At 39.1% G+C, this 15,180-nt stretch overlaps 1 protein-coding gene across 2 annotated transcripts in view; it reads left to right on the top strand.

The window, feature by feature from the left end:
* Window positions 1-5,354: 5,354 nt before the first annotated feature.
* igsf11 (immunoglobulin superfamily member 11) overlaps window positions 5,355-15,180 on the top strand; it is a 114,387-nt gene continuing 104,561 nt past the window's right edge. For both annotated transcript variants that reach the window (XM_023351880.1, XM_023351879.1), the window contains exon 1: window positions 5,355-5,895. In XM_023351880.1, the coding sequence (XP_023207648.1) occupies window positions 5,835-5,895 (61 nt within the window). In that variant the 5' untranslated portion in view covers window positions 5,355-5,834. The remainder of the gene's footprint in view (window positions 5,896-15,180) is intronic.

Below are 15,180 nucleotides of genomic sequence, written 5' to 3'. Positions count from 1 at the left end.
TCATTTTTATACTAAGATTAAACTGCACACTGATTGGCTCTTTTTACTAATTCACTGACAGGTGAGGGGAAATGGTTACACTGGATTTTATTTAGGGGTATCAGGGTGAACATGTCTAATGTAATTGATTCCCACTTACCGAACAAGCCTGCATTCATTTATTTATCAATAAAATTCAATTAAATACAGCGTTGGGATGCAACACTGTGTAAATTCTGTAGTAGCACTGTAGTATTTTTCTTATGAAAAATATTACGCTGAACATTAATAACAGTTAAAGCTATGCATTTCAAGTTGAAATTGGTCCATCCATATTTAAACATTGTTTAGCAAAAAAAAAAAGGAAAGAAAATAAGCCTCTTTTTCTTATAACCTTTTCCCTACAATATTGCAATCAGTCATTTTTAAATTTGAATACCAAGTAACTCCTCAGTGAGGTGATTGGGACTGCTGATTGTAAGGATATAGATTGAGAAATTCATGAGGTGAACAATACTTTCTCACACTACCACTCTCCAGCTTTCACCAATCTGTAAACAAAGGCCAATGATTTCTGTCTAGGTAGCAGAGATTTTGAGTCCCTTTTCTGAAGCCAAAGCTTTTGCACCACAGTCAAATCCTCTTTCTGTTCCACTAATATGCTCTTGCTGTTTCAATAGTATTTTTTGAAAAATGTTTAACCTTTATGCTTTCTTTAATGGATTTTACTTTAAATATCACGGTGGCCTAACCATGAGCTTGTAGTGCAGTATGACCCATTTAAAGACACCAGTGGTCCATCAAAGAAGATGATAAAGTATCTAAAAAACTGAAAACATTCCCAGAGAAAGGGTGCTGAAAGCTTCCAAAGTCATTCTGTAAACATCCATCAGTTGTCTATACCTGCTTCTCTATATGCAGGGTTGTGGATGGGCTGGAGTGCCCTCAAGTGATCATTGGGTGTGAGATGGTTTACCCTGTCTCACGCTGTCAGGGCAACACAGAGACACACATACTGTAGGTTAGACATCCATTCAAATGTCCATTTTGAGAAGCCAATCAAACAAACAGTCGCGTTATTGGACTGTGGGAGGAAATTAGAGAAAACTCACATCTGGAAACGAAGAACGTGCAAACAACATGAAGACCTCAGGCTGGAATTCAAACTGAGAACCTTCATGCTGTGCCAACAAACACCCCAACCTGAAAACAGGGGGCAATATTTTAGCAAAAATGAGTTGCTGTCATTTATCAACTGTACATTTAGTCCCATATTTTGTTAGATAGAAAATAAATCTCTAGGAGTTTTTGGTATTATGTGGGAAAGCGTCTGATTAAATAATAGCCTTTTAATATTACAGTGCAACGCTTAGCTTTTCAGAGAAAGCAATGTTTTTTTATGTCAATATATTTAAACATGGCTTTTGAATTTTGCATTATTTATACTTCAGATGGTTTTGAAAAATGACTGTTTAGTAAGTTTTAGGAGAATTCTTCAATCCAGCAGCTTATAAGTAACCCTCCAAGCTTATAAGAAAAATGATTTTAAAGTACTTGGGCATCTATCAAACTTGTACCCATGCCACAAAAAGATCCATTAAAGATCAAAAGTGAATGTTCTCATGCCAACAAAGGTTCAACAAGTCAAAGCCAATGCAACACAGCACACACAACAAAACAAAGGCTTAGTTGTTTACTTGACATCAATATTTAGGCTACAGTAAACTCCATGACAGGCGTCCAGAGGAGACTTGCAGCATTTAGCAATGAGGATCTCCTTCAGGTCTTTTGAATCTTTTATGGTGGGTGTGGAATAAAAGAAAAATAGAGCGGTTTCAGAGACGAATCAATAATAAATCAAGCATGCATCTTTTCTGGGGCTGCTGAAGAAGCCCAATTTAACCCATCCATCATGTTCAGAGCTGTGTTTCTTATTTAAATCTATAAGGGGAGTATTGAAAGCAGCAATCAGAAGAACAGCTTACAAGAACATTTCTCCAAAAGAATTAATGTGGCCAGAAGGTGTGAGCATAAGCCAGGTCAAAATGTATTTCTCATAAATCTTGTCCTGTGGCGTGTCTTACACTTCCTGGCTTTTGTTGGTTGTTGTTTAATTTCCTTCAGTGATTTGCACAGAAAACTTATTTAGCATGTGTTCATAAAATCAAAGAAAATTTCAGTTATGGATTACCATGAGGATATAAGATAGGTTCTTTGAAAGTGTTGCATAAATTTATTTTAATAATAATTCACAACACAAATGAAATTAATGGTAACATTCTGTAAGCTGAACATCTGGTTTTAGCTATGCAGTTGTCAATGCGGCTTTTATTAAGATATTTTTCTTTTAGTTATTTTTCTTAGTGCACTTTTGGAAATGGTTTCCCGTTCCAATTTTAATCAAATCAATAAATGTAGATCATGTGTAACTAAGGAATACAAGTAACCCCTCCAATAATGGTCTGTTGTGTACTTCACAGAATATTTTATGCTTCTATAAAGTTTATATCTGATCTGACTCAGGATTTTACAGTCAGCATTTATCTTACAAACAAGTATTTGGCTCAGAAAAGTTTTGTTAAACAAAGGGTAAGACTGCTTACAGGGGAAAGAAAGTGCATTATGGTTGAAAGAAGTAAGTTGGGCAAACATTTAAAACTTCAGTGACTTCTGGCCATGACAATGGAAACCAGCATCGCCTTGTGGTGGCTCAAGGTTATAACATTTTCAATCAAATCTTAAAATAAAGCAGCTGCAAAAATACATGGCCAGATTCACTTTTTGTCATGCAAGATGGAGTTGCCCAGCCAGTCACTGCAGGAAGCTAGATGAGTGGCAGTTTACAACTATTGTTAGTTGATGATTCAAGGGGGTGTTTATTATTATTATTATTATTATTATTATTAATAAATGACAATCAATTTTCAGTAGGTCTTAAGCATCTTTTTCAAATGTGAATATGGCTGTTTTTTAATCTAGAACTAAAAGGTAGTCATATTAATAGGTTTTCTCATAAAATTAGTTGAATGTTGTAAATCTACTCATAAAAGAGAACTTTCTCTTGTCTCACTCAGTTTGTATGCTGGGTGTCCAGTGGTCCTCCCATTCACCTGGATGTGATCCAGCGCAATGTGTATTACTTTGTCTTTGAAACTTGCACAATTTTCAAAAAAAGTTGCAAAACCTTTAAAACAGCAACTGATTCTTCAGTTTATGCATGTACTGTAGGTCTAAATCTTCTATCTGAAATGCTGTGGAAAGGAAGGACGTAGACAGCAATACAAAAGCCTCAGGGCATTCTTCAGATGCTTCGACCCTAATATGTCTATTGTTTGAAATCCTGAAGACAGGATGGAGGGATGGTTTTACATTCATTGTGTGTTTTTTCTCTTTGATTATAGTCATTCTCCAATTTTCTAAAACCCAAATTAGAGAGGAACTACAAACAACAAAACACTTCAACTGTACCCTTATGTTTGCATGAACTTCTAGACCGGTCATGCTGTAAAGTTTAAAAGATCCCAGCAATCATTTGGTGTTGAGGTGAGCCAAGTGTCATCAATGGATCAGAGTGATTAGAGGCCTGAATGCAGGTCCTTTGATGGTGTCTTCTTTGTAGCGTACAGTATTTCAATCACTCATGGCATGCTTTGGTCTCTCTTACCCCCCACCTCCCGCAGTGGTAAACAACCCACCTCACATTTCCTGCAGAGTAAGCATTGTAGAGCTCACCTGAAAAGCTGCATGTTGCATTGACACTGCATTGATATTTACATTACAAACTAGGAATAATGACTCAGAACTGAGGGCCTAATATAGCAGCGGTGATCAAAGAAGCCACTGAATTCTGTGTGTATGGCAGAAAAAAAAGAAAACAGTCACACAGCAGAAATGTAGCTCTGATTTATTAGAGTTTATATTTGTCATTGTTATTTATAGCAACAATAATTTAAATATGTCATGAAACCAAAGCTGTAGCACAATGTAGGTATCAAAAGATTGCTTTGTTTATAAGTATTCTATTCTATTCTATTCTATTCTATTCTATTCTATTCTATCCCAGTGTTCTCAGTCGTACTGTGCGCGCGCCGCAGGAGGGCATGGACGTCTCTCCCTCGTCTAGCGTCAGCGGTCTCCCAGCAACAGCCGGGCTCGAGCTCATCTCAATCATCCGCAGCTGAGCGAAGTCAAGCCGCGCAGACTCACTCGCGCTGAAGTGGGCCGGCGGAAATGTTGCCTAGAAAATAAACGCCCTTCTCGTTCAAGCTTTCTTCGATTGAATCTCCCCAGACGGCTTGCTGTCGTGACATTACGTTACTTCAAATAAAGTATGAGGTTGAGACGCTCGGCCCATACAATGGCCTTGCAGGTTCTACTGGTTTAAGCTAACGGATCCTACACACACCCAAAATAGGAGGCACAGAAATAGGTAATAGACAATAGTTCAATTAAAACATCTTGTTTTCATTTCAGATTTAGACTGGATATGTCATGCAGGAAACGCCTGGGATAAACTTTCACACCGTGTATCCTTGTTATCAGTAGAGAGGGAAATTCACATGTTTCTTCTCTTGCCCTTTAAACTGTTTGTGCACAAAATAATAGCAAATCAATGCCAGATATAGAAAGTTTAAGTTGTCATTGAAAACCTACAGACAAGCTCCCTCACTGCACCACTTTGGATAATTTTGTAGCCATAAAAGTGCAGAATAAATCCATTTCGGATGTAGGAGGGTTAAACAAAATGTCAGGATTTGCCCAATGAAATTGATGCAACAATTTTCATTTTGCAATTGCAAATGTGTTGAATTCCAACAAATTTGTTTCAAATGTGTCATTTCTAACAATTTCACTTGAATCAAAATTATCAGAATACTGATCATTTAATTAAATATTAAAAAATTTTGAAAAAAAATTGCTTGATAGATATTTTAATTATCAAAGGACACAATTTCAAGTGCAAAAAAAACATGTTTTCTGATTACAGAGCATCTTCTCTATCCTAACACACTCCAGGATCCAGCCTACTTTTTTATAGGCAGTTTAGACAGTAACTGTAAGGGATCTCTGAGATAGTTAAGATACATCTATGAAGTAATATTATGCTAAATATAGTTATGCTTAAGAAAAAATACAGAAAGTTAATGAGAATAACAAACACCGTAGTGCAACTTAAATTGACTGGTGTGAGGGATCAAATTCCCTGGCTGATTATCCCCACTCCGTTCATAGTTCAGCCTACCACTTCTGAGAACTTCAGGCTTTGTCTGCATAAGTCTGCAGGGCGTCTTTTATTTTGAAAAGCACAGAGCGGAACTGGTAGTGCCTCTCTTTTTGGCCAACTTTCTCGGATGTCCGCTCAGCAAGAGCGGAGCAGACGAGAAACCATGGAGCGCAACAAGACGCGTCGGAGAGACTCAGCAAGCGGACGGGAAACGTGCCAGCCTCGGAGCCTTTTCTAGACTTCTTTCGGCGTCAGCGGGCAGACTTGGGGACGTCAGTGGGTGGACGCTGACTTCTGTGCAGGCGTGCGTAAAAGTGTCTGGAGAGGTGCCGGTAGAGAAAAACAGTCTTAGAGTCACCGTCAGCTACCAAAGGATAAAGAACGGTCGAGGAGAAGTGATTATAAGGAATCTGGAGTGGAGAGAGTATACAGTGACGCTGTGTTTTGTGTTTTCAATCATGTTTGAGGAATAGACACAGGGGGGTGCGCTGCGTAAAGTCACAGATTTGTGTCTCATGACTGTACAAGGAGCGGCTAGTTTCCTTTAAGGAATCTGCGAATCTGCGAGAGTTCTGCAAAGAAACAAGCACTGGACTTATAGTGAGAACGAGTCTGTGAAAACTCCAGAACCATGGTGAAGTTTCAGAACTCAGACCTGTGGATAGCCTGGATGGTTATCTTCTGCATGGAGGGTAAGTTGTGTGACACTTCTAAACTTGTTTACTCATCCCTAACACTTTACTCTAGCTGTAGATTGTAGTGATGATAGGAAATGCTCAAAGAGGGCAAATCCTTCTTACAAAACTTTCCGCTTCTGCGCAGCTAAAACAGATCCATTTGGAATTAAACTATGTCAAACAAACAAACAAGGGGATAAAAACCGTGCCACAGCCGTTTGATCCCAACCTTCCTCATTGGAGTCTGTTTGGATCAAGCAGACAAATCCCTGGCAGTTCCACAAAAACTAAAGTCCACATTTTCAAACACTTTCCTCTCTTTCTCTCTCTCCCTCACTAGTCGCCATGTCCTTTCTGTCCAAAGCGCTTTTGATTGTGAACGTCTTATCTCTAATGCGCTCTGCTGCGCCTAATATCGCCTTTGCTCGTCTTACACAACAGGATGTCTAAAATTATTATCTATTTGCTTGTCAAATCACGCAATCGTCACTGATACACATGGACAGGCGTGGTTACAGTGGTGGTGGGACTATCCGGGGTTTGAAATAGAAACGGAGCAGACGGTGGAGGGTTGCGCTGGTAATCCGTCCGATTAACGAGAAGTAGGCTATGGTGAGCAGCAGCAGCAGCAGCGCAGGAGAGCGCGCCGGGCCAGGCGTTCCCGGAGGAAAATAACTGTGTATTCCTGCACTTCTCCAGAGGGAATTACACGATTTACGTGTGCAAACACTGTGCTTCTTTTCTGACCCCTCTTTACTTCTTAGTTGCGGGTTAGTACATTATTCCTGCTGAATAATCCAGCCACATTCCTCCGTTGCAAATTAAGTGAGGTTGTTCCACGTTTACTGTTTGCATGAACTAGCAAACGTAAAAAATAAACATTCTGTATTAGAGAGCGACTTTAGCTAAAAGAAGATAATAATTATTCCTCCAAAATTAGCCTAATTTATTACCCATCATTTATTAATAACAAGCTTATTCAACAAGCTCTAGCTTATTCAGAGCAAAAGAGAAAGAAATGCTTGAACTCTCTCATATCTATGGACTGGTACAAAACCTTAAGTAAAAATGTGACATTGCATGAACACAAATGTTTAAAGTAATTGCACATATTTAGAGGGAAATCTGAAGTGCTTATTCCACACAACAGTAACTGAATTGTACCATTCTTTTCTATCTGTTCTTGGAGAAGAATTATTTTAATTATGCAAAAAGAATTGATCAATCAATCAATCAAATTTTATTTGTATAGCACATTTCAGCAGCAAGGCATTTCAAAGTGCTTTACATCATATCAAACACAGAAACACAATGCAACATAGAATCAGCAATCAAAACACGACATTAAGTCAGGCTCCATCAATAAATTTGTAATTGATTACGTTTCAAATACAATCCTAAACAGGTGGGTTTTTAGTCAAGTTTGCATCCATAAAAGGTTTACCTGTTACACTCCTACTGTGTTATATGGAACAAAATACCTATTGCTATTTTTATTCACGCTCACTCTCACAATCACACAGTTTAAAACGATGTAGACAGCATTTTGATGGGGTTCTGGCACAAGGCTCCGTACACCTCTTTCACGGAATTTCGAGCAGGGACTCCGCCGTCCCTCACAGATTTTTGTGCAATTTTATGGTACCTGTTAGTGTCTAGAATTTACAGGGTTTCCGTTACGCGCAGTGACCCTCAGTCACTTGCCGTTTTTCTTCCGGCACTAGACTCCGTACATGTCTCACGGAATTTCGCTCTGGGACTCTGTCGTCCCTCACGGATTTTTGTGCAATTTTAACATAGAATCAACAATCAAACCATGACATTAAGTCAAGTTCCATCATTAAATGTGGAATTGATTACGTTTCAAATACAATCCTAAATAGGTGGGTCTTTAGTCTAGATTTAAAGGAAGTCAGTGTTTCAGCTGTTTTACAGTTTTCTGGAAGTTTGTTCCAAATTTGTGGTGCATAGATGCTGAATGCTGCTTCTCCTTATTTGGTTCTGGTTCTGGGGATCCAGAACCGGAAGACCTGAGAGGTCTGGAAGGTTGATACAACAACAGCAAATCTTTGATGTATTGCGATGTTAAGCCGTTCAGTGATTTATAAACTAACAACAGTATTTTAAAGTCTATTCTTTGAGCTACAGGGAGCCAGTGTAGGGACTTTAATTGATTGACATCTTTACGTTCCACACCATGACTATTTTTTTCAGATAAAACTGACAAACTTGTCCTTCTTGTAAGCAAGAGTTACTGTTAGTGTTGTAGCCATCTTTCATCCACCGTCTGTCAGTGCCCAGCAACATTTGGGTGAAAGGCTGGGAAAAGCTTTGCACTACTCTCCATAAGGCCTGAGAGAAATCTGGCCACTCATGCGCTTTCTCTGGCACCTCATTGATAGTATGTTCAACTCTAGGAACATTATATGACTAAAGAGTATAGGCACTTTAAAAAAAGCTTGATACTGGTTGATTCTGAGATAGACTCTGATCTACCTCAAAGTCAAACACCCTGGACTCAATATTTTCTCTGAAAGACACACTCCCTGTGCCATGATGTGTCAATCTGAGAACTAAAATTGATTGAATGTAATCCTTATCAGCCAGGTGTTTCACCCTGCTGTTCCCTTTTATTTTTAGCTGTATACCTCTGCTGGCAATGTTCTTTCTTGTGCCTCGGCAGCTTTACTCACATGTGGGTAAAAATGCATAAATTGATTGTTGACATCAGTATTGGCCTATATCTGAACAAGAGCATTACCTATGCTTGTTCTCCCACTGCATCTGTTCCCCTAAAGATCAGGATCCACTAAGATAACCAAGTGCAAATTAAATCGTTTAGGACTCCAGTGTAAGCTCTATTAACAGTCCAACTTGTTTGTGGTCAGTGCTCCTTTCCTCTTCTCACGTCTTCCAGTGTTTCTATAAATAAGCTCTGATGCAGCAAAGCCAGTATTGATTGTGGTTGCTTGTTTTGGCAACATGTACTGACCTCCACCTTTTTTCATGCCAGACATTGTCACTAAAATAATCTGATCAGTTCCAATAAGTGCAAGCAGACACTGTTTTGGGGTTTCTTAGCAATGAGAGCAGAGAGGATTCACTCCTGTTTAATTGTTGTTGATCTCTATTGTCAACCGCTAGGCTGGACGAGAGGAATGTTGTTAAAGAACTGAAAGAGGAAAAGTTTTGAAAAAATAAAAAAAACCTGTCAGTGACCTAAACAGAACTACTTACTGACTCAGCTTAGTTCATCGCTAGACCTTCCAAGCTCTCAGCATTAGTTAGAGGACATGTCATCTTCTCTTTAGCCATCATCGCTCCCAAGTTACTCATAAATATTCTATCTTCATCTCTGAGTTGGTTGCATTGACAGACAGTTGGCTTTCTTACTATTTCCTTCTATTTAAAAGATTTTAACACTTTGACTTGCAATAATAATCATCAAACTGTTATATTTAGATGTTATGCACGTTAATTTGTTTTGGCACACCGCTGTTAAAAGCCCACAATGAGTGCCAGTTTTTTTAAGATGATTCCGATAAATCATATTTAAAAAGCAATGTCTGATTTCCAATGGATAATTTTCATAACATTGTATTTATTATTACTTTTGTCTCTGTCACATTATTTCAGTGACCAATGGGTTTTTCAGTAATAAACAGAGGTTCAACAATTTTGTCCACATATATGTGAAGGACCATTTTACAAATACTAACATGTATTTCATGCATATGTATTTGCCACTTTTGGTTTCAAATCTCTAAATAAAATTCAGTTGAAACAATATTCTTCAAAAATCACGTAAATATTTCTTTCAGCAGGGACTTTTGGAATAGTTGTTAAACTAAAGTCCTCAATGGCCACAGCCCTGCAAATTTTAGATGTGCCTTTGCTGCACCACACCTAAATAGAATAATTGGGTCATTAGCAAGATGCTGGAGAACTGATCTACACAAGAAGGAGGTAATTAAGCCATTTCATTCCAGTGTTTTGTACCAGTGGCACATCTAAAAACTGCAGGACACCGACCCTTGAGGACTGGAGTTTGACACCCCTGGTTTAGACCAAGGCATATTCATCTATTAAAATGGTCTAATCAAAGTTCAGACCCAAATCAATTAAAGAATCGCTGATTTGAAAAATGCTGTTGACAGAAACTCTTCATCCAGTTTAGGTAAACTTCAAGCTCTTTTGTGAGGAAAAATTGGACCATGTAGATGTGTAAAGATGGTTCAGACTATCCCAAAAGTCTTGAAACTGTAATGATACAAATGTTTCTCAAAAGAATTCAATTTGGGGCTGATGTTTACAAAGGTACACCAAACTTTCTAGCGACTAAAGCATAAAGCGACTATCACTCAAAATCCTAGTGAAATACATTGAAGTCTGTGGCGGCACCATTAGAAAATGTTGAAAAGTTCAGAGTAAATTAATGCTTTCACAAGGCACAGTAAAGCAGAGTCTATGTTCTTATAAACTGATTGTTTGGGCACTTAATACAACAAACCCCTCAGGTGATATACCAGCATAGAGCTGCTCTGTCCATGATGCCCCGATTTTTTATTTTTACGATCCACCCAGAACATCGCCGCGGGGTGCAGCAGGGGCTGATCTGGGGCTTCAATCAATTCAACAAATTAAATCCAAGCAGAGGTTGTGACTGAACTTTTCAACCATCTGCTTTTATTTGTTTTGCTGGTGTGCATTGCACATCTTATGGAACATTTCAAATTAGCATTCACAGGAACGTTCAGATTAGCCTCCAGGCTTAAATCTGGCTGTCCGCATGTTTTGGATGAGAAGCCCAGTGAGAACAAAACGCATTAGAGTCGGAGACAACATGAAGTTTTCTCAAGCTCGTTGACATTCAGGGCACTTTGTGCTTGCATCAAAGCAGAACTCAGACCAATAAATCTGCTCTCCTCTCTGACCATAAGCTTGTTAACCTTTGAGACTCTGCTTAAAAAACAGCCTGAAATTGCAAAGCGAGTCTGGATTGTCTGTTGTATGCAGCCTCGTTCTGTTCTCGGATTTAATTTCCGAGCCTGATTTCTGATCTGCAGCTCTCAGTTTTTAGCAATGAGCAACACTTTGTTGAATTTATGGCTAAAACGCCACTGAAATATCTCTCAAAAAACAGTGTTAAACCGGACTGGTAAACAAGGTCTTACAGAGAGAATGTTTACAAAGACGCACGCATGGGTCGATGCAAAAGTATGAGCACACGTTTCAACAATTTCTTTAGGATTTTTAAATAGACAAACACAAAGTGGTGCTTAAAAGTGAACAAGAATGTATTTAACATTGCACTTAAAATTCTTTAAAGTGTGGTATGTTTTTGAATTCTGCCCACTTAAGTGACTATGTTGTAGAACCTCCCTTCACTGCTGCCTATTTAAGATCATTGTGCTGCTGGAAGTTGAAGTTCTGCCCCAGTCTCAAGTCTTCTGCAGCCTCTAATAGATTTTCTTCAAGGACTGGCCTTTATTTAGCTCAGTTCATCTTCCCATTGACTCTGACCTGCTTCTCCACAGTGCGATACTCTCAACACCCTCTTATTCTTCTGTTGTTGTATGTCCAAGAGAATGTGCAATGTTAGAAAGTTTCATGTCGGTCTTGTCTGACAAGATGGCCTTCTCCCAACTTGAACTTCTAAGGACTTCCTCTCAACATTGTTTTCATTCCTGCTCCTGTTTTGGCTAGATTTGTGGTGTGCTTGTGTAACAGTTACCCTGGTAACAGATTAGCCCACCTGAGCAGTGGATCTCTTCAGCTTCTCCACAGTTGCTATGAGCCTCAGCTGCTCTTTGACTATTGCTGTCATTGCCCCACTTTAAACCTCACAACTTTCTCCTTGACCTGTCTGTTGTGTTCTTTGGTCTTTGCTGACGCTGATGCTGTTATTGAATTAATGTTCTCTAACAGACATGAGGCCTTCAGAGAACATTTATACTGATGTTAAATGCAGCAAAGGTGGACGGCATTTACAACTTTTGTGACTTTTGAAAGCAATTGGTTACACAAATTTAGACATTTTTATTTATAAAACATTTAAAACAAGCCGTCCGTCCGTCTATCTATTGTCTTCTGTTTTATATGGGGTCAGGTTGCAGGGGCAGCAGCTTAAACAGAGAGACCCAGACTTCCCTCTCTCCAGCTCCTTCCAGGGAATCCCAAGGCGTTCCCAGGCCAGCTGAGAGAAATAGTCCTTCCAGCATGTTCTGGGTCTTCCTCTTCCTCCTGAAGTTTGAAGATGAAGTACAAATAACTGTAAAAATCAGTGTACTTTGTCAACTAAGATGTTTCTATGGCTGCTTGGTTTTGTTGTCAATTTTTGTTTCCAGTTATTGAAAAAATGATTAAAAGCTTTCAAATGACAAATAATAACAGTATACTTAAATGCCCTTCAACACACTGGGCTTTTAAGGCCCACTCCACTTCTGTCACCCTATATGAACTCTCCTTGATTTTTGATGAAGTCCACCTAACATAGTATACCACCTTTCACTGCTAATGCAGAACATGATAAAAAAATAATAATCATCCACTCTGTGTAATTTTCATCTGGTGAGTAGTGTCTCCCCACACCCCACCTCTTTACGCCTGCTGCTAAAAAGGAGCAGCTGGAACAAGAGTGTTGGACAGATGGAACTTTCCACCTCGATTATTTTTCACACTAAAAATAGCCTCTCAAAAAATTAAAAGACCTCTGGGACCCCTTGCAAAGTGCATGCGCACGTGTGCGCACGTCTGAGCGACAGAGACATGGGTTAACTTCAGACGACGAATCCGTCCCCCTGGATGATGGCAGCAGCAGTCGTCCTGGGAGTGTGAATGAATAAAAGATGGGCAGATATTTGGAGGAGGGAGTGAGAGAGAGGAGCGTTTGCCCAGTCCCCTGGTCTCTTAAGCACACATTAAACTAAACCCCAAAGAGTGCACAGGGCTGCGGTGCTGTGTGGCACTTGGCCCGAGCATCTGGGCTGAACATCTGATGTGGACGGTTCACAGAGGTTTGGGGGGCTGGAGGTTTGGGGCTCTGAGGTTTTTCAGGTTGGCTATATCTTTAATCAAAAGGAGGTAAACATGAGCACACACAGGGAGCAGGGTGATGTTGACGCACTGCTGTTATCATTTGGGTCTGATACTGCACTTGGCGCATTTGGGTTGGATGATGAAACTGCAGGCATCATGAAGATGCCTGTGCACTTGTCAAACAAAATTCAAAGAGATTTTTTTGTTGCTTCGAGTCTTGTAAAAACTTTGATTTCTGACGCAAGTTAATTAATTTCAGATAAGAATAAGATAAGAAGTTTTATGAACTAAGTAACTTTCATTTATGATAGGGAGGACATTAAAAGCTTCTCATCAGTGAGAAAAGAATAGGAATTAAACGAAGTATGAAGCTGCCGCACAAGATCTGACCACTCTGAGCAGTAAGAGAATTTTCCCTTCCCTGTGTTCAGTGTGATAAAGAGATTATTTTCAGAGCTGATAGATAAAAATACACAATCAAAACATCTTGCAGACATGTTTTAGAACTTTATGTTTGGTTTTAGGTCCAGGGGTGCTGCACACCTATATTCTCGAGAATCCGTGATAATATCTGTGTCTGGGACAGATTGTGACAGCTTGTAGATGTTAAACGAGAGGAACTTTCATCTCGATTTTCCTCTTCAGCATGTGTCTGTGTGAGCTCGTGGTGAGCCCTTACTATATACATATTTAAAGTTGATGTCTTCCTCATGTCATGGCACCCTGACGATCCTGCCCTTGAAATGATCCGCCCTGTTCTGCCGGCTGCTAAGGTTTGATGGGAAGCCTTCGCTGTCAGCACTCGCACATCACTTCAGTAACTCAGGGAGATGTTTGCCTCATGCAGACACAATATGAGTTGGATCACTTTTTTGTGTGTATACTTTGAGAGATTAAGATGACTGCTTGTTCTCAGAAACTTTGCTTTTACTTAGAAGGTTAAAACTTCGGTTTACTAAAAGTTTTGCGATGATAAAGCAAACAGAAATAAATCCATTTAATCTGTATAATTGCAGTGTTTCCAGTTTGAAGTGTAGGGAAACATACCAATCAGAAAAAATCTTTCTGCTAAAGAGCCCACAAAATATTAAGATTAAAAGTTAGTAATCCACCTTTGTATCACTGTAACACTTTACATAGCCCGATTGTAGTATTACAATGAAACAGAAATACTTTACGTTTAAAATAAGGTCTGTCCTGACTGTATTTATCCTCATGGACCTGACTAAAATATTGCTGTCTTCGTTTTCTTCCAGGCACCAGCTCAAACTCTCACGTCCGTAACAATCCATGTTAATTGACTTATAATTCACAGAAGCCCTCCTACACCGCTCACTTACTTGGGTTGGTGCGCTTGATAGATTGTGGCTCTCAGGGACTGCCACGGGGTCGTTAAGTTGTTCTCTGTTGTTGCTGAGAATAGTCGCTGTGTTCATCACTGTAAGCCTTTATGTGCACAGATCAATGGAGAAGGAAATACATTATTCCCACAGGTGTGTGGGTGGATGTGTGCGTGCGTGCGTGTGTGTGGTGATAGACGGGGTATTTGGAGTTATGAACCTCTGGAACATAAATTTCACTTGTCCCAAAAGATCAAGGTTTCCCCGAGCCTATAATGACCTCATCAGTCTAAACCACCAATCACAAAGCTTCATGTCAGACTGTGTTTGAGGTTCGTTAAGCAGTGCTCACTAACACCCTCTTCCATTGGTGATTTTCTTAGTTGATGACTGAATTAGGTGGTGGGCATTTTAACTTGAAATCAAAGTTGATAAAAATTTATAAAATTTAATAAAAATATGAAACAATCTATAGGTGTTGGCGGTCACTAATCGGTCACTAATTTCTATTTAACATTCAAATTTTTACATAACGAGTTCCCAAAAAACAATATGTGGATCATTAGTATTTGCAGGAGTTAGGGGCCACAGCTACCCACAAATAGCTAAAATTTGCAAATACATGAGACCCTCTTTAAAAAACAACAACTGCATGTCTTAATACTTCAAACATGTAATATTAGTTCTTTAGTGGGTTAGTAGGCATTAATATATATTGTATAAAAAACGGAGAAGCAGAATTCAGTTTCTATCCACCTCAAATTTGAAACAAACTTCCAGAAAACTGCAAAACAGCCAAAACACCAAGTTCTTTTAAATCATGGTTAGAGTTGCTTTTGATTAATAATAACGGAACGTTTGATCAGTATATTTGATGTATATTTGCTTGATGATTTTGATAATGGCATTTGACAAAACGTAA

This window comes from Xiphophorus maculatus, chromosome 18, assembly GCF_002775205.1.
Source record: "Xiphophorus maculatus strain JP 163 A chromosome 18, X_maculatus-5.0-male, whole genome shotgun sequence".
Taxonomy (NCBI): domain Eukaryota; kingdom Metazoa; phylum Chordata; class Actinopteri; order Cyprinodontiformes; family Poeciliidae; genus Xiphophorus; species Xiphophorus maculatus.
Note: the sequence above shows the minus strand (reverse complement) of the source record. Positions and strands in the feature narration are given on the sequence as shown.